This window comes from Chanodichthys erythropterus, chromosome 5 (assembly GCF_024489055.1).
Source record: "Chanodichthys erythropterus isolate Z2021 chromosome 5, ASM2448905v1, whole genome shotgun sequence".
In the NCBI taxonomy this organism is placed as follows: domain Eukaryota; kingdom Metazoa; phylum Chordata; class Actinopteri; order Cypriniformes; family Xenocyprididae; genus Chanodichthys; species Chanodichthys erythropterus.
In genome coordinates, this window is record NC_090225.1 from 8,165,122 (window position 1) to 8,185,087 (window position 19,966).

The 19,966-nt window shown below is 37.4% G+C and overlaps 1 protein-coding gene across 1 annotated transcript in view; it reads left to right on the plus strand.

The window, feature by feature from the left end:
- Window positions 1-19,966, plus strand: part of lrmda (leucine rich melanocyte differentiation associated) — a 335,881-nt gene that overhangs the window by 293,597 nt on the left and 22,318 nt on the right. The window contains exon 6 of the mRNA XM_067385135.1: window positions 2,277-2,364. Coding sequence (XP_067241236.1) covers window positions 2,277-2,364 — 88 coding nt within the window. The remainder of the gene's footprint in view (window positions 1-2,276; window positions 2,365-19,966) is intronic.

The window sequence follows — 19,966 nt, forward strand, 5'->3', positions numbered from 1 at the left end:
GTGGCAACTGGGAAGATTAATTGTAGACAAGCAGCAGGATTACGAGCGGCTTTGTGGCCGGGACAGGGCTGTTTGGTGGGGAAGGCCTCTGATCTGTCAGGTCCAGAGGAAATTAGTCAGGGAGGACTGAAGTTGACACTACAAATGCTGCTTTAGGATATTAAAGCCAAATGGCCAGAGGAGATTGAAATGGTAACAAGGAAACTGCTGACATACTCGGAAACCCTGATGTAGCCGCACCCCACTGGATTTGTGTAATTAGGGTGATAATTAGTCATGTGATAACAACGAGGGGAAAAAGCGTAGTAAGTTTTAAAAGAAAAGAGTTTACGCCGTTTTCTGTTGCTGGGCAACTGTAAACAGCCTGCAGATAGTTTTGTACATGTTTTAGAATGTATTATTTTGATTATTCATATTTTTGTTAAACATGGGTGTCTATCATAATTGTTGCTGTACTAACACTTCTTCAACTAAAGTCAGATTTTGCTTATTATTAATAATATAAATACATAAAATAAACACTTAATATCTATATTCAGCAAAAACGTGACAGTAAAGACATTTGCATTGTTATAAAATCAATAAATGAATAAAAAGTAAAAAAGGTAATTGCGACTTTTTATCTCACAATTCTGACTTTTTTTCTCACAATTGTTACATCTCGTAATTCTGAATTCTTTTTTCAGAATTGTGATGTAAACTAGCAATTGTGAGTTATAATGTTAGAATTGTGTGATGTAAAGTCAGAATTTGCGAGTTAAAAAGTCAGAACTGTGAGATAAATTCGCAATTCTGAGAAAAAAGTCACTTTTTTTCCTCAGAATTGGACTACAACTCGCCATTGCGAGTTTATATCTCACAATTCTGACTTCTTTTTTCAGAATTGTGTTTATAACATGCAATAGTTAGTTTAGAACTCGCAATTCTGACTTTATTTCTCACAATTGTGAGTTTGTCTCGCAATTCTATCATAACTCACAATTCTGAATTTATTTCTGACAATTGTGTTTAAATCTCACATAACATGCGATTGAGAAAAGAAGTCAGAATTGTGAGATGTAAACTAGAAAAAGTGTCAGAATTGCAAGATTAAAAAAAACAAAAAAAACAATTACCTTTTTTATTTAGTGGCGGAAACAAGCTTCCATACAAATAAGTTATTCTAAACTTTAATATTTAAAAATATTAATATTTTTAATGTACTGTTAAATAAATGCAGCATTGGTGAGCATAGAAGAATTCTTTCAAAAACATTCAAACACTTTACCGACCCCCAACCTTTAAGCAGTATATGCATAATACATTCCCAGCACTAAGCTGAGTGTTTTCAATGAATGGAAAAATAAAATAGGCCACCTCTACTCTGTTTATTTGTCATTTTGGCCCTCACAATGATTAAATGCTCTGAGAATTCCTGCCTGCAGAAAAGCAGAATATTTTCACAAAGGCATCAGATATCAACACATCATGATGTACTGTGTTTTTGGTCCTTGAAAGAAGACAAAGGAGGTAGAAAACAACACTTGTGACCTACCAGAAGCACACAGGCGATCTGTATTCTCTCCAGCTCTTCTCCTGTTCTGTCTATGTGGTGGCCTTTATGTGAATATATTTGTATTTTTAAGGTCGGCCAGTGAGAGATGAGTTTACTTAAACTCAGGTCTGGCCTTTGGAGAGCAGTAATTTCATGCCACCTGTTGGATTGTCAACACACAACAGCGCGTGTGAGTGAGTGGCAGGTTGACCCGGGCCTGACCCGTGGGGCTCTTCATGGCTGAATGGTGGCTGGGGCCCTTCCCCTGGTGGCCTCCTCTCTAAAGCAGGCAGGGGACAGGTAATCAAAGCCAGGGCCAGTCCTCACCTTTCACTCCCCTCCCTGCAAAATAATGAAAGTTGCCCTCGCCCCCCTCGCCTGATAAAATAAGAACGCCGCTCCTAACATTTCCTCTCCTCGGCGCTGATAAAATTCATGGCATTTAGACAATCAGTCATGGCAGTGAAATCTCGCCCGCATTCTTTCGTTGTCTCTCACCCCGCCGTGCCTTTCCATTCTCTCTCCCTTTTGTGTCATCAGTCTGGGAAAATATTCCAGATTGCTTGTGACAAATGAGCTCTTTTCATTTAACTCAATTAGGATCATTGCATACAGAAATCAATAACCAACATTTCTCCTGTCGGTGTTGGATAATGAATCGTCTGAGACGTTATAAATGTTCGCAGGTGTGTAAACTGAGCATGGTGAATTTATGTTTGTCCAAACTCTTTTTTTTTTTAAGGATGCCGCCAGTGATCTGAGGCCCGAATCCACCACGACGCTGTACACCCCGCTGCCACGAGGATCCAGAGATGCCCGAAATCACAAAGGTAGTGTTATTTAGACCAAAAAAGTGTGAGAAGAACACAGTATGCATACATTTTTGTCTCAGACGACAGGTATCTAAACAAACGTACGGTAACAGAAGCTCTGCAGAAGAGATGGTTGTGATGTGTTGAACTCTATAAGAGGCTTTCATGCCAACCACATTTATCATGCTCTTTTGTCTGTGCAATGCAAAGCGCTGTTTTTATGTCACGGCCATGGCGGTGGTACTTTCATGCGAGGTCAGCTGTGTGCTTCTCAACCCCCCACCAAGGACAGATCTATTTCACAAAGGCTGACCTGCACCTCTCAAGTGATGTAGAGGAAAGCCCAGTGCTTTGTCAAAATCATGCTGCTTGAGAATAGTCCATTAAAAGGTGAACGGAGCTGACATATGAAATATTTTTTCTCCCTCTTAGATTTGGGCGAGCTGACACTCTCCATTTGTTATTTTTACGATACTGTACTGCAGCGTTAGATAACACAAGCCCTCATCTTCGTCCTTCGCCTCTTTTTATTCCTCTGCCTTTATCGCGCCATTTTTATTTATCTTGACTTATTGCCTATTCTATTTGCTTAATGCATCGGCTCTGACACTGTAACTCTTTACTAAAACTCACCTTTGGCTGTGCCATGAAAATGCTTTAATAGAATAGCCATGACACTAAAAGATGCAGTTCACCTCCAAGACACTGTCAGTGGAAATTGGGCATTGTGTTTAGATTGGCGATAATTCACAGAGTTTCTGTGTAATCGTAATGCGGTGCAAATATTACCTGCTCATATATTGTAGTTTATTTATTTATTTGTCTATATTTATTGTTTGTTTGATATTGTGCATCACCAATGCTCTTAAAGGAATAGTTTACCCACAAATGACTATTCTGTCATCATTTACTCAACTTCATGAAGATATTTTTGTCCATACAATGAAAACAAAATTCAAACCAACACTGACTCTCATTGTATAGAAATTAAAAGTGAAAAATATATACTGAATTAGAATTACATAAATGATGAATTCTCATTTTTGGGTCAACTGTGCCTTTAAGAAACATCTGAACATGATGCACAGACACATAAATTGAGACACTTTTAGTGTATCTGTTAATATATATAATGACACCAGATTTTTCAATATTAGCCAGACATAGTTTGGATATTGACATGTTTGCTGCAAAGGAAGGAAGGAAGGAAGGAAGGAAGGAAGGAAGGAAGGAAGGAAGGAAGGAAGGAAGGAAGGAAGGAAGGAAGGAAGGAAGGAAGGAAGGAAGGAAGGAAGGAAGGAAGGAGGCAGAAGGAGGGAGGAAGGAAGAGAGGGAGGAGGAACAAAAATGAAGGGAGGGAGGGAGAGAGAGAGAGGAAGAAGAAAAAATGAAGGAAGGAATGAAAGAAGGAAGGAAGGAGGAAGGAAGGAAGGAAGAAGAAAAAAAATAAAGGAAGGAAGGAAGGAAAGGAAGGATGGAGGAAGGAATGAAGGAGGGAGGGAGGCAGAAGGAGGGAGGAAGGAAGAGAGGGAGGAGGAACAAAAATGAAGGGAGGGAGGGAGGGAGGGAGGAAGAGAGAGAGGAAGAAGAAAAAATGAAGGAAGGAATGAAAGAAAAAAGGAAGGAAGAAGAAAAAAAATAAAGGGAGGAAGGAAGGAAGGAAGGAAAAAATGAAGGGAGAAGGAGGAAGGAAGGGAGAGAGGAAGGAAGGAAGGAAGAAGAAAAAAATGAAGGAAGGGAGAGAGGGAAGAAGGAAGGGAGAGAGGAAGGAAGGAAGAGAGGAAGGAAGAAGAAAAAAAATGAGGGAGGGAGGGAGGGAGGGAGGGAGTAAGGAAGGAAGCAAGGAAGGAAGGAAGAATGGAAGATAGGGAGGAAGGAGAAAAAAATGAGGGAGGGAGGGAGGGAAGGAGTAAGGAAGGAAGCAAGGAAGGAAGGAAGGAAGAATGGAAGATAGGGAGGAAGGAGAAAAAAATGAGCGAGGGAGGGAGGGAGTAAGGAAGGAAGCAAGCAAGGAAGGAAGGAAGGAAGGAAGGGAGGACAAATCATTGTCCATCAACCTGAGATTTAGGAAAGTCTATATTCAGTAGACATACAGTATAGGCAGATGTCTGGGATAATTTGAATCCTAACTGTGCTGCAGTCTATATTGTATATATTTTACAATATGTACAGTACAATATTATAGTTTTATGCAGTAGAATGGCTGAAATTAGGACATGCTTCCATAGGTAAAAGCCTAGTCCAGTCACGTTTGCTATATGTTACCCGCTGCCTTGCAGTGGCCGGCAGGAATAGCGGCATCTATGACAGCAGGCTGTCTCAAACAGGGACCTTCTCTACCTTTTCTCAATATTTTTACAATTGATGTCACCTGCGCCAGGCCCCCAGAGCCAAGGTGCCATGGGTAATTACAGCAGACAGAAGGTCTGAGGAGGGAAGAGGGGAGACTAGCTATATGCATGGCACGAGAGGTCTTGGCTTTGGGTTATAAGACCCTTGTCGGCTGTTTTGGGGGAAAATTGGGAAGTGGACAAACAGCGAGCAGACAGGAGAGGCTCAGAGGAGAGAAACGGAGGAGGGAAAAGCAGAAGCTAAGAAGGGAGGCTATGTGGCAGGCCCGGCGTGACACGGAAGAACCATGAGAGTCTGGGGATGGAGGGGGTGGAGAGTGTGGCCGCAGGAAGTAGTGCTGCTGTCAGCTCCCACCAGCTTTAAACCGGCCTGTCGCCTGAACCTAGCCCAAAGTTTCTTTCAAGAGACAAATGTCATCTTAAAGGAACAGTTCACCCAAAAAAAAAAAAAAAATAAATATATACTCACCCTCTTTTCATTCCAAACGTGTATACTGTTCATTTTTAAAAAGGAAAGTTTACATACAATGATGGCTCTGTCAAGCTCCACAAGAGCAAAGTTTAAAAGATATTGTTTTAAAGCATAGCAAAGTTTAAAAGACAAAAAATAAATAAGTGAATAACAACTTTAGTAATAATATATAATAGGGCTCCATTTTAATAATAAAAAAAAAAACTTATGGCATAAACTTATGGTTTAGTGCGATTGTCTAATCACAAAGGCTGTGATGCTCTGCATGTTTCAGAGTGAAGATCAGCACCAAGTGTGCCACACAAGTCCTGTCAAGTCAAGTCACCTTTATTTATATAGCACTTTTTACAATGCAGATTGTGTCAAATCAGCATAACTGGTATATCATTTTTGGCTGCACAGCAGCTCTTAAAGAAAATGGTGTCATTGTCCAGCTTAAGTAAATTCAGTATTGATTCATTCCGATGTAAGTAACAATAGTTATTAATTTAGTTAATTTATCTATATCAGCACTGGAGTAATCAGTGATGTCATCATCCAGCTCAGTTCAGTTCGCATACAATAGTGTCGATACAGGCAGATCAAAACATTGCTGAACATCAAATGTCAAGTGTCCCCAACTAAGCAAGCCAAAGACTTTTCCTGAAAAGTAAAGCCAAAATGTTTTGATCGCCCCCAGGTGACTGGATCCAGTATAGGTCATAAACCCCGCCCTCTCCATGTAATCTAATGGGAGGCGAGAAAAACTAAACAATCAAATTACACTTCAAATACATTTTTTCCAAAGTTTTTATCATATTGATGTAAGTTCAAGTGTTTGTTTTTTTAAATAAGCTCGGCTCGCAGTAAATGCAGCACCACACAAACTCATTTCCACATCTGGGTTGATTATAACATACATTTGGGAACACAATATGTGCAAACTATCTTCCTAAACTTGTAATGAGAAGTGCTTATAAACCGACTCATTACCAGAAACTTTAAGGTCTCCCTGTGATTTTTCACTAAAATAAAACTTGATAGTTTAATGTTTAAAAAATTAAAAACAAATATTGTAAAAAAAAAAAAAAAAAAATACATATTTTAAAATAAATATTGTAAAAATAAATAAATATTTTGCAGTTATACTGTAAAATAAATTATATATTTTCCTTAATCTATTTTTACAGTGAAATATTACAATATCAATATTGCTTATTTAGAGGAATTTGTATTTTTATATTTTAATAATTATTATTTATTATTATGTCATATTAATATATAATCACAAACTAATTGGCCAAATTGTGCAGCCCTACAAACAAGCAGAGAAAACAACACAATTTATTTTTAAATCGTATTTGCCATTTTTCTCAGAAAAATCATTGTGCAGCCCTAATATACTCCATTTGTTTGACAAATGTAAATCTTCAGGTGAACTGTTGCTTTAAATATAAATCTCCACGTCTAAACCAAACGACATAAGATAATGTTTGTCTTTCCACAGGCGCAAATAAATACAAAAATAAAGTGGAGCCACAGCTCTCACTGCTGTCACATTCTAGATAGCCATATTAATAACAATCATTATGACAGGTCACACAACTGCCCTGGAACTTCATACATAACTGAAATGGAAAATATACAAATCCATATATACGTCTCTGGACATTTTAAGGCAGCGACCACCACTTTTGAATTCCCATCATTCATCTTCACCGTGGCGAGCAAACCAGAGGCCATCGAGGGTGAAACCGTACTCCTCCATCAGCCGCGCACGCACCGACTTTAAACGCTCCTATTCTGGGCCCTGCTCCAGCTGAGTTGACTGTATTTTAAATGGCACACAACTAAACCCTTGAGGCAGGCAGCCTTCAAAGAGAAAATCTTGAACTGAAGACCCCCTAGGGACCATCTACTTTTTTTTCTTTTTTTTTTTTTTTACCGTCATTAAGCCGTCGCTGATTTGCAGCCCCGGAACGGGACTGCATATGAAGAATAAATGACTTTACAGTTGTGGCACAACAAATAAACAAACATCTGGAACCGTTCAGAAGGCGCCATTAAAACAGTACATTTCTTGCCCAAAATGTGAAAATGATGACAAATGTGCTGTCACAGGGACTGGGAGAGGCCAGATGATGGAGCAGTGGGTGCTAAGCACTGACTTTTAGAGCTCAGCAGGACAGAGAGAGAATTACACCTGCTGTTTGTCTGCCTACCCTCCATTAACTTACATCTGGATAGCGTGCATCACTCAATTACCAAAGTCTGGATCTGCACCCACATTGTTTAGCTAAAATGCCATGTTTAACATACAGCCCTAGACAGAGATATTTATGCCAGCGATCCTGTGTAATTGAGATAAATTTGATTGGTGTTGGTGATGTGCTGTTGCTTGTCTTGTTTTACAGCCCAATGGATATGCAATAGCCCCAAGCTTTGCCTTTGGCAGAGTTGCCTCTTAATTATGGCCTGTCGAGCAGTTGTTCCTCTCTGCTGTTTTATAAGTATGAGATTGCATGTGTACAAACTGCATATAAGTGAATCCTGCAGGCCAGACTTGATGGTAAGCTTGTCCAACAGTGTGTGTCAATCTTTGAATACAACCTTAGCATTTGATATTGGAAAAGTGCTTGTACGTGCTCAATGAGATTCTAAAGGCTCTTTGGTGATGGTTTTAGCAGTGATGTTTTTCCCTTGACGAGTGTTATTCTCAAACCAGCTCCAAACTTTGGCCCTGTCATGCATTATGCTGACATTGTGATGGGGATTTTGGAAACTTGACTTATTGGCTGTTTTATTGGTATTTTTAGGAGACTGGTTATGACAGATTTTTTTATTACCCTTTTTTATTCAGCACTGCAAATGTATGCACATAATATGCTATATATATATATATATATATATATATATATATATATATATATATATATATATATATTTATATATATATATATATATGAATGAATGAATATAAATGTCCATATGTACATTGATGTGTACATGAAATCTACTTAAAAAAAACTGATTTTAGTGTTTAGTAGTGTTTATACACAAAATGTAGAATTTATCAGTTATCAATCCTAACATGAAAAAAAAAATCAATTTATTAGTATCAACCAGAATTTTAATATTTACATGTCCCTATTAATTATGCATTAGAAATGACATTTCTCACATCTTGGATGGATTTTTTTTTTCTTTTTTCTCCACTAAGATTGCCTTTTAGGCAACATAAATAAATCCTGTCTTTAAGAACATCACTGTAAAACCCAACGAGTTATGCTTACTCATTTCAATTGAGGAAACGTATTGCTTCAATTCATTTAAGTTTAGAATGCAAGAGTTATGAGTACTGTGAACTTATTTCATTTGAGCTCACTAAAAGAATATATCCTAATATACAAACTCCACTCAAATATTTGATGTTGCTGAAACTTCACTATAAAACCACTCAATTTAAAAACATTAACTTTACCCTCCTAAATTTACCTACTAGCTAGCTAGCTATATCGCATGTGCTAGTATAGCAAGAGACTATTACACATTAGCAAGTGCAATTACTACTTTTAAACAAAGCAGTGTAGAGATAGTCTTGCTTTGGCCCATCCTTGACTTGGAAACCCTTTTAAATTCCATCATAACAACATTAAACCATAACAGATCTCCCCCTATAACAACATTTACAGAGTCTGAAGCAAAGCATGCTGAGAACTAGAAATCTGCTGTAACTGATTCAGTTTGAGTTCTGCTTAATATAATCAGTTATTGAGTTCACATAACATTTTCTATTAAGTTTCAGTAATATTTGAGTGAAATTAACTAATTTCATTTACTAAATTTGAATGATAGATTTTACAGTGAGGTTTGGCAGTGGGAGAACACTTAATGTCCTGAAGTCCTCTGAAGTTCAAAATGTTTAGGATCATATTGAGCCAATAACAAACCTGAGAGTAGGTACTCTATTTTCTACAATCATAAATGTGTTCACCACACGGTTATGTTTGTGCCTTAATGAGAAAGAATTGAATATAAAATCCAAAAATCTCTTAATTCTTGAAGAGAATGCTGTTTATTCCCTTACATAGTCCTTGGCCAAATGGCTGACATATGTTTTCAATAGATCTGAATGAGGGAGAACTGTCTTACAGATATTTTTGCTGCATGACAATGTTATGATCCAAAGAGTTTTCCAGCTCTGATGAGGTGTTTAGGATCTCTGTATAATGAGTTTAGGGTGTTTTGCGGCCATCTAAAGCCCCTTTATTAAACACACCTATAATTTCTGCTATAGCTAAGTAATGAGCTCCTATAAAACATGAATGGCCATCATGCAAGTTTATATTGACTTTCAGATTTACACCTCGGCTCTCCTCAGATCAGGTGCCAAAACGTAATGGATGGAAAGTTGCGTGTTAAAAAAAAAAGAAGGTCAGTATGATATTGATTCGTATTATTCATTTGATGTAACTCCCATACATCTGCTTTGGATATCCTTGGTCTTCTACAGCCCTGATTAATAACTTGTAATGGCTTTCAATCTGTCTGTGGGAGACCACTGCCTTAAGTTGACTCCTACAGGCCTGTAGGTTTGTATAGGAGCTGCCAAGGGCTGTTTTTGGGCCTCTCTTTGTGAGGACTGCTTTTGTTTCCTTTGTCGGAGAGAGATGATATGATATGATTTCTCTCAAGAGGTTGCGGTGGGCCTCCCAGGACTGCTTTGGCACAGGAGCATGAATATCCATTAGTCTGGAGATGGAGATTAATGGAGGAAGACAGAGGAAGAGCCAGACCGTTCCAGCCATTCTTCACCGTCTATCAGAGCAAGAGAGAAAAGAACACAGAGATGGGATCGGATTCTTCCATGAGGCAGTCAGAGTCCTGTTTATCACCGAGTCTGGAACGCACCCACTCTCTCTCTTTTTCTTTCCCCGGAGCGGGGTAGATTAAAACACCAGGACAGACTTAACTTCCCTGACAGTTTCAACTGCTGAACTCGGGCTTGGCATCCCGAACTGCTCTGAGATGGCTTCTCTGTCTTCAATGTCATTATCTCCATATGAGATGGCACTGCAGTCGTTGAATAATTCTGTTTGTGTTGAATTTGAGGATGTGTCATCAACACCATTGTTTTTTTTTTTCTTTGTCTTTCTTTTTTTTCCTCTTATACTTGGCTGTTTGATGTAGTGGAATGAGTCTCTGAAGGCGCAGCTGAAACGTGGAGAAAGGTTTCAACATGACGCTGTCGAGATGGCGTTGTGTTTATTTTAATATCATTTAACATATTTGTTTGTACTTTGGTGCGATCATTGGAATATGAAAGCGAGAGATCATTTCTTTTTAATGATTCAAGTTAATAAGGCATGTTAATATCAAATGGTAGCTGTGCTCCTTGGGTTGCTCAGAGAAAAATGCTCTCAAAAGCCTGCTTTCGTGTTTATGAATTAAAATGGCCTTTTCTAACCCTACTCTCAATCTCTAATCTGATTGGCTGGTTCTGCTCAACTTCCGTGAGTGAAGGAACTCATAATTTTATCATTCCGTCTGGAAACTAGGAAGAACTAGTCACTGGATTTGCCAGTTGTTTTCTCTCTCTCTCTCTCTGTGTGTGTGTGTGTGTGTGTACACGTGTGTGTAACATGAACACAAACACACAAAAAAAAGCAGCACAACAGTTTTCAGCATTGATAATGATAAGAAATGTTTCTTGAGCAGCAAGTTAGCATATTAGAATTCTTTCTGAAGGATCATGTGACACTGAAGATGGAGTAATGTTGCTGAAAATTCAGCTTTGCATCACAGTAATAAATTACATTCCTAAATATATTAAAATATATATATATATATATATATATATATATATATATTTTTTTTTTTTTTTTTTTTTTTTTTTTTTTTTTAATATATACTATTTTACAATATTGCTTTATTTTTTATCAAATAAATGGCCGATAAATGCACTGTAAAAAAGAATTGTTGGTTTAACTTAAAGTAAGTTACCTGGTTGCCTTAAAATTTTGAGTTCATTGAAATTTAAATTTTCAGTTAATACAATATAGGCGATTGGTTTAATCAACAGAAACTCTTTTCTTTTTTTTCTTTTTTTTTACAGTGTAAGAGACTTTTGAAACTTTTAATGATAATGTTGATCAGTTCATTTTTTTTTTAGTCTTCAAATAGGCTTCAATGATATTCTCAAGTACCATGTGCAATGTTTCTCATATTACTGTACTACAGTATCACCACATTTATTTTCAAACAATCATTTTTAGCACTGTTTAAAGGTGCGATTCAGCATCTCAGTAACTCTCTGAGTTCTGTCTGAAAAACATATGGTTTTTCCAACCCAAATCCTTTAGCACTAGCCCGACCAGCACTTTATTTACTGCTAAAACCGCTGTCATCACTTTACTGTCTTTAATCAGTACTGCTTTGCTTCATAAAATTACAGCACCGTGATGAAGCAGCCGCTCCCGGATGATCTATTAATACATACACAAAAGAAACACGTTAAGTGATACCTCAGGACGGAGAATGTGTCAGCATGACGGACAAGGACATGAATTCAAGCCAGCCTGCCCAGCCCACTCGCAATAACATACTTGTGGTAGTTGGGGCTTTGGTCTGCTTCCCAGTCATGCTGGACCATCTCATGAGACTGACAGCAAATTTATCATACAAATGGATACCCCATGCCTGCGTTCTAATCAGCTTTAAAAGTGATTGCTAATGCAGTCTAAGCATTATTCATATTTGTGTGTGATTTGTGATTTGAGTTTAGGACATCTGAGATGCAGGATAGTATTTCCTGTGTGCTTTTAGTCCTGCCAAGAGTTTAGAGCAGGTTAGCGTGGCTTTCACAGTTTCGAACCACAGGACTTTATCATTGTAATTTATGAGGGAAGAGGCAGGCCATATGGTTTAGATATTTTTACGGCGGGATCGATGCGGGGTCCTCGAATTTCCCTTCTCTTGCTTAGGTTGATATGGATGGCTGTGTTCATGTCAGGGGGTTCCTCAACCCTCTCAGATGCTGAGACACAGAGTCCTGGCAGATGTTGAGCAACTTGTCTTTCTGATGGCGAAACTGATCTGTGCACAATGAGCTCTGATTGCATTATAATGATCATGTGACGGGCCAATGGAAAAGTTTATGAAGACAAATGCTGCTTGCAGGAAGAGAAAAACACACCGAAGAGTTATAATTCAAAACCGTGGAAGATACATGCTGGAACTATTTATTATTCATTATTATTCATAGCGAGGCCTTTTTTGGCAGCATTTGCTTTTGTTAGTGTGATTCAATATACAATCAATTTACAAATGATAGCAATTAATTTGGTGACAGCTTCCATTTATTCTGTTTTAATTATGTATCATGTGTTTTTCAGGATTATTAATCATCAGTGATAGATGAAAACACGTTATGAAAGCTGTCTGTCCATGCCTCTGCACAAATGGTGAAAATAAATGTTGTAAAATGCCATTCATACATACAGTTACTTGTATATACTACTACTATGAAAAGCATGAGAATGTAAAAAAAAAAAATAATTTTGATATGTTTGGGGGGACATAAAGTCAAACATGCCAGGCTGATACAACTGTCCTGATAACATAATAAATGAAATGTCAATATCATTTATTCCAGTCACCTATTTGACTGTTTACCAGCTGTGGATGTGGCCGCATTTGCGGATAATGAGATGACTCGCGAACGACTGGCATATCTCCCTTTTCAAACAAATTACATAAACAGAGAATATTTCTTTTCAATTTGACTTACATTATTTAACAGTTATTTAAATGTCATTTCAACGTTTCTTTAGATATATGTCTTATGTTTGTGTGATTAGTATTCAATGCAGTTCATTTTCTGAGGACTACTAACTACTAACACAATTCAACCAGGCCTTGCCGCTTGTTTTTTTTTTGTTTTGTTTTGTTTTGTTTGGCATATGCCTTGGGCAGGAATTATTTGAATGAGGAATATTGTGATTTGTACGTTACCGGTAGAAAACTCAAAACTACAAACTAAAGTGCTTATTGATGTAGAGATAACTCCTTTTGGAGTGGACTTTGTGCTTTGTAACTTTGCAGACCTTTTGCTCAAACAGCAACATTAGACACTAAAGAAAGTTGAAAATGTAAAAAGCATAATAGGTCCCCTTTAAGATAAACAAGCCTCTTACAATATAATATAATTTAGCATTGCCATAGCAAAACCAATCCTTACCAACCCCAAAGTATCTTTTAAAATATTATGTATTTGTAAGAGAGGTTCACGGTCATTCTACAAGGGCGAGTAAAAATGATATATATCTTTGTAGGTTTAAGAGTGAAATGGGAAAAAAATCTTTTCTATTTACTAGTTCTGTTGCTTGGAATAAATTACCTAGATGTATCCAAGAGATACAAGATGAGAGTATTTTTAAAAAGGAAGTAAGAAAATGGTTGTTTTATTATTGATGTTTGAATTTGAACTTGTGTTTATTGAGTTTCTGAACATGATGAAAGTTGCACTCCATAAATGATTTGTTCGTCCATTTTTTTAAGATATCGAGGACCACAATGGAAATAAGCCTAAGGCTTTTTTGTGTATTTTATCCTCAACAATTTTGAAATGTGTATGAACTAGTCTATTTTTTGGACTTTTTTGTATTATGTTTTAAATTTTGTTAAATAAAACAAACAAACAAACAAACAAAACATTTGAACAGTAGTGTATATATATATGTTTTTACTTTTGACTTTATTACACCACATGACATTTTTTGAGACATTAAACTTTTCTTGAAAATGATACAAGAGCTCCTTTATTGTGGAAGCTCTGTCATTGACGCGTTAGCATGCAGAACAAAGCACAGTGAAGATTTAATAAGCAATCTGAGACAATGACTGACACACAGTAACCTGTGACCCCCGTGCCCCTCTTCGATCCACATGTATTCTTGGGATGAATTCATTGTGGTGGAAGGGACTGAACTCAAGTGTCAGTTAGTGCAAGCTCCATTGGACTGTTGTCAAAACTGTGTTCTTGCTCCCTGGTGAATTTACTGATTTGTTGTCAACTGTACCTCAGCACAGCATCACGAGACACCCCCACCCACGTCTGATGTCTGAACACGGACTATTACGAGAGGATCAGCATAGCTCAAGTTAATGACCTAGCACATCGTTTATTCCATGTGAATGCTGGGAAACAGACAGTTAGCATTCACTGCCATGCAGCAGCCTCAGTGAGGGCGGATCATCTCTGTCAGAGACTCCAAGTACAAATTGATGAGAATTTGACATTTACTGTGGTTGATGGCTCGCCCGAAAGTGGAGCAGGACTTTTGGCCAAATTTAAGCAGGCACTTGAACTTAATGTCATAATTTATAAAAGTCAGTTGAGGTCAGGTACTTTGAGCCGTGCTGTTCACTCCTTCAGCATATTTAACGTTTCAGATCGAATAATTGTAGGGTCAGTCAAAATGCTTCTGAAAATAAACAGATAACTAGGTCAAACAAGGCCTCGCATCTCAGGCAACTTTTTAATCTGTCAAAATGATTTGCCCATGAAGTCGAATGAAAGAGAGCAGGTTTCTCCGTCATATTAATGTAAGTGGACACATTGTTTTATTGTCATAATTTGATTGGGTGATCATTTCTGACATGTTGTGTCGCTGTAAGACTGTTGAGTTGACTGAGTCATAGAGGTCAGACGCTGAAATGAATTCCAGATTGCTGTCATTTGAATGAGTACTTTAGTAATTTCCCTAAGAAATCATGCCTCTTCAGTCCTGCTACTGGTTTAACCACTCAACTTCAGGTCACCTAGCCAATGCAAGATGTCAGGATCAAGTTCTGCTGCTGTCGTACTCGGTTTGATGAATTCTCTGATCTCCCAAAGTCATTTAGTGGACTGTTATTTAGTGAACAAAATGGATTTGCACAAAGGATTTGGCTGTTTCGTGTTCTGTTGTAAACCTCACTGTAGCTTTTGCTAATGTGCTGCATTACACAATATCTGTTTCAGATTTAGTTATTTTGTTTCTAACCAGCTCACAGTTGTGAATTTGGAATATAACTGCAGAGAGATGTTTTTAATTTAGAGCTTGGCCTTGACGTGGACAACTGAAACTATTTGTAGTGCAAAATATATTTATAAAGTTGTGTTATACTCCTCTTTTCTCATAAGTTTGCATACTCCTTGCAGAATCTGTACTGTATGTTATTTCAATTATTACATATTATTTAAGATTCAATCTCTTTTATTTAAAATGCTAAATACGCTAAATAACTTGCATTTTCCACAAGGACTAAGTAGACTTATAAGAAAACCGAGGCTGCTTTTATTTGATCAAAGTAATGTGAAATATTCTAATTTATATTACAATTTAAAATGACTGTTTTGTAATTCATTATATATAAAACTGTAATTTATTTCTGTGATGGTAAAGCTAAATTTTCAGCATCATTACTCCAGTCGTCAATATCACATGATCCTTCAGAAATAAATGTAATATGTTTATTTGGTGCTCAAGAAGCATTTCTTATTATTATCAATGTTGAAAACCGTTGTGCTGCCAATTATTTGACTAAGACCAATTATTTGAAATTGAATTATAACAATGCAAAAATGTGTTTTTGCTAAATAAAAGTATTAATTTCTTACTGACCCCAAACTTTTGAATGGTAGTATATGAGCTATACTCTAAAAAAATGCTGGGTTGGGTTCTTTTAACCCAGCAAATGGGTTATTTTAACCCAATGATTGGGTTGAATGTTTGTCCAACTTGATGGATAGTTTTAAACTCAACTATTGTTTCAAAAATACTGTATTGCTTGCTTAAAGGTGCCCTAGATTCAAAAATTGAATTCACCTCGGCATAGTTGAATAACAAGAGTTCAGTACATGGAAATGACATACAGTGAGTCTCAAACTCCATTGTTTCCTCCTTCTTATATAAATCTCATTTGTTTAAAAGACCTCCGAAGAACAGGCATATCTCAACATAACGCCGAATGTTACGTAACATCACGATCCATTTTGAGGGTTATATTGGCTGTGTCTTTGTTTATGCTGTTCAAGGCAAGCGCGAGCTCCGTGGGCGGGGAGCGTGAGCATTTAAAGGGGCCGCAGCCTAAATCGGCTCATATTTAATGATGCCCCAAAATAGGCAGTTAAATCTATGGAGTATTTTGAGCTGAAACTTCACAGACACATTCAGGGGACACCTTAGACTTATATTACATCTTTTAAAAAAAACGTTCGATGGCACCTTTAAAATGAACCCAAAGTATGTTGGAAATGAACATTTATTAATATGTTTAATAAATGAACATTTATTAATAAGTTTAATGAATAATAATTAAACAATAAACATTGATTAAATTGCTAATTAATAAATGTTCACATTTTGATTATTATTGTTGCCGCTAGTAATTATGTATCTGATTTTTAATTTCCAACCTTTTTGGGTTCATTTTAAGCCACCCATGTAGTAATTTTTAAAAAATAGTTGGGTTAAAAAAAAATAATAATCAAAAAAAATAAAACTGCCCAGAACGTTGAGGAAACATTTAACTGGGTTAAAACAACCAAATTTGGGTTGTTTTTAAAGGATTAGTTCACTTTCAAAAACATTTTTTCCTGATAATTTACTCACCCCCATGTCATCCAAGATGTTCATGTCTTTCTTTCTTCAGTTGAAAAGAAATTAAGGTTTTTGATGAAAACATTCCAAGATTATTCAGTGGTCTCCAAACGGTTGAAGGTCAAAATTACAGTTTCAGTGCAGCTTCAAATGGCTTTAAACAATACCAGACGAGGAATAAGGGTCTTATCTAGCAAAACAATCGTCCATTTTTGGAAAAAAAAAAAAATAAAAAATGTAAATGTATATGATTTATATAAACAAATGATCACCTTGCACGTGCTTCCGCCAAAACTGCACTTTCGTATTCCTACGCCTTCCCTATTCTACTTACAGAATGAATGCAGCACCAGTTCCGTTTTTTTTCCGTAAGTCGAATAGGGAAGGTGTAGGACATACATCGTAAGCTTTTTGAAGAATACAGAAGTGCGGTTTTGGCGGAAGCTCATGCAAGGCCAATCGTTTCGCTAGATAAGACCCTTATTCCTCGTCTGGTATTGTTTAAAGCACTTTGAAGCTGCACTGAAACTGCAATTTTGACCTTCAACCATTTGGAGGCCATTGAAGTCCACTATATGGAGAATAATCCTGGAATGTTTTCATCAAAAACCTTAATTTCTTTTCGACTGAAGAAAGAAGGACATGGACATCTTGGATGACATGGGGGTGAGTAAATTATCAGGAAATCTAATCCTTTAACACATATTTTTTTTAGAGTGTACTATATTAATAATATTAATATCATCAATTAATGTCAGTATTATTAATATCAAAATATAATTTGTTGATGTATTTCATTTATTTTACTTTATTTTGAACTACCCTAAAGAAGCTGCAGAATATAATATTTACACAATATCCATTTCCACCAGTCAAAAAAATAACTTAATTTACACAAGTGAACCGTTCACATGCCTTTGGTTCTGTATATTGTGTGCTTCCACTGGCTGCTTGCAGTCTTTTGTGATAGTTGTGTATGATAAACGTCTTGTAGATTCTGCAAAGGCTGTGTAAATTTCTGAACAGAAGTGTATATGTGTGTCTCTTAGAGCTCAGATCTTCACAAATACTCTTAAAATACGCCTCTGCACTTGACACCATTAAGCCTCTGTTAACCAGCCTCCCCTGAGAGCAGCTTGAAATTGTACCACCTCCAGCAAACTAGTTTACCATTCAGCATCGCCTGAGATACAAGCGTAACACGGTTTGTTCTCAGGAAGCAAGAAGCAAATAAAAGACAAAAATGGCATGAAATAAAACACATCGGAATGAACACACATGTCCTGAAGTGCAATTCCTCCCTCAGCGAGGAAGCGAGCAAAGGCGTGTTCATATCCAGTGACCCGGCTGCCCCGTTCATGTTGTGACTCAGGGCGATACTTTGTGTTTATGCCTTAAAGTAGCCATAGCTTTTCCCCTAGAAAACTGGAAGTGCTACTCTCAGGATATTAAATCTAGTCCTGTAAAAGTAGCAGTCGGCTGGAGGACAATCAGAAATATCACCTCGGTTTTCACATACAGTCCTGTTTATCTGAATACGGTGTAATATATGGTGATGATGACCAGTGCAGAGGCTTGGCTGATATTAAGATAACCTTGGGGATGGGAAAGGGGGGCTGGAGAGCCACAAGCTCGGCTTCCAGAATCACTAACTAACAGTGACATTTGGGCAGTGCAACTGTTCAAGTCACTGCGCAAATCAGAACTGATATTTGCTGAACTTTAAGCTCTATTCAAGGTAGGTTTTTTTTTTTTTTTTTTTGGTCCAACATGAGCATGGCGCAGCTAATAGGTATTATTATGCTCCAATATCCCATGCGACGGGCAATCCCTTCTTTATCTAGCAGGATTTTTATGCCTTTACGGTATAGATATATGAATGAATGAGAGAGATTATTGTGCTGGATGTATATTGGATGATATCTGACTTCATTAGTTCTGATGCCCTTAAAAGGACATCCTGGCTTTCTTATATTTGGACAGCCGCCCCCTGTCCTTCCCTTCCTCTGCCCAGACTCACTCGTGCAGCCAAGCACATAATGCGCTTGGAGCCCGGTAACATGTACGATTATAATTAGCTTTGTCAGGTCCTAGCCCCTACAACCCCCATGCAGATAATATGATAATACGTCTTCATAACCGACTGACCTTACATGCTCAATATTTCTCCCCTTATGAAGATTACATGTCAATAAAGTAATTGAGTCTCGGGCTGTGTGGCAAGTGAAGATTTAGGTTATTGGACTTTTCGGGGGCAGTGATGTATGACCGTTATTATTCCACCTGTCAGGGGATGTGCAGGGTGCTGATGACGGTCCGAGGATGTCGAGGAGAGAGAATGAAACCGGGGGGAAACGTCCTCTTCGGCTTGAGTGTTATGTCGTTAATCACCCCCTCATCTTCTCCGCTCCGTTCCTCCTGCATCTGCAAACTGTATGTGTCTTATTAATTAGGAAGAGGAGACTTACAGTAAAGCCATCCATTAAAAGGGGGCCGAGAGGGCCTCGACAATCGCGTCTCATCATCGCTGGCCTGCCTTCATATATCCAAACCTCATGAGATCATCCATTATAATTCCCCAGGATATTATTTTCTCTTTCTTCTCAAGTGTAAGGTCTCTGTCTGTAGGCCCCTGTCAGACGGGAGCGCTTTTGTAATTGCGACTCAAAGCCTTGCGTTGGATTTAGCCTCTGCTGTCAGTTTAATACTATTACAGTCATTGCAATCCCTATCATTACATTCATGGGCTTCATTACTCATTTTTCAATTTTGGGTTTCAAAGCAGACTTTAGCTGTTGTGCAGTTCTGTGAGGTCATTGAAATCCGCCTGAAATTCATCAGAACACTGGAAGAGTTTGGTTGTTTGTTGATATATACACCCCCCCCCCCCCTTTTTTATGTTAGAATTGAGCTTTGTTTTATTTGCTCTCGAGTGCTTTACCTCTATAGGCACATGGTTTTATTATTTACATAAATATATAAAAACACATGATGTGTTACCTATTTATATCATACACTTCAATTGATTCATTTAAAACATGTAAATTCACATTCTGTTTCAAAGTTATATCAGTACCATATCGGTTATTGGCTACAATTAGAGATTGTTTTTAATTTATTGGTATCAGATTATCCATTTTTCATACTGTACATTATAATGTTCTGATGTCTAC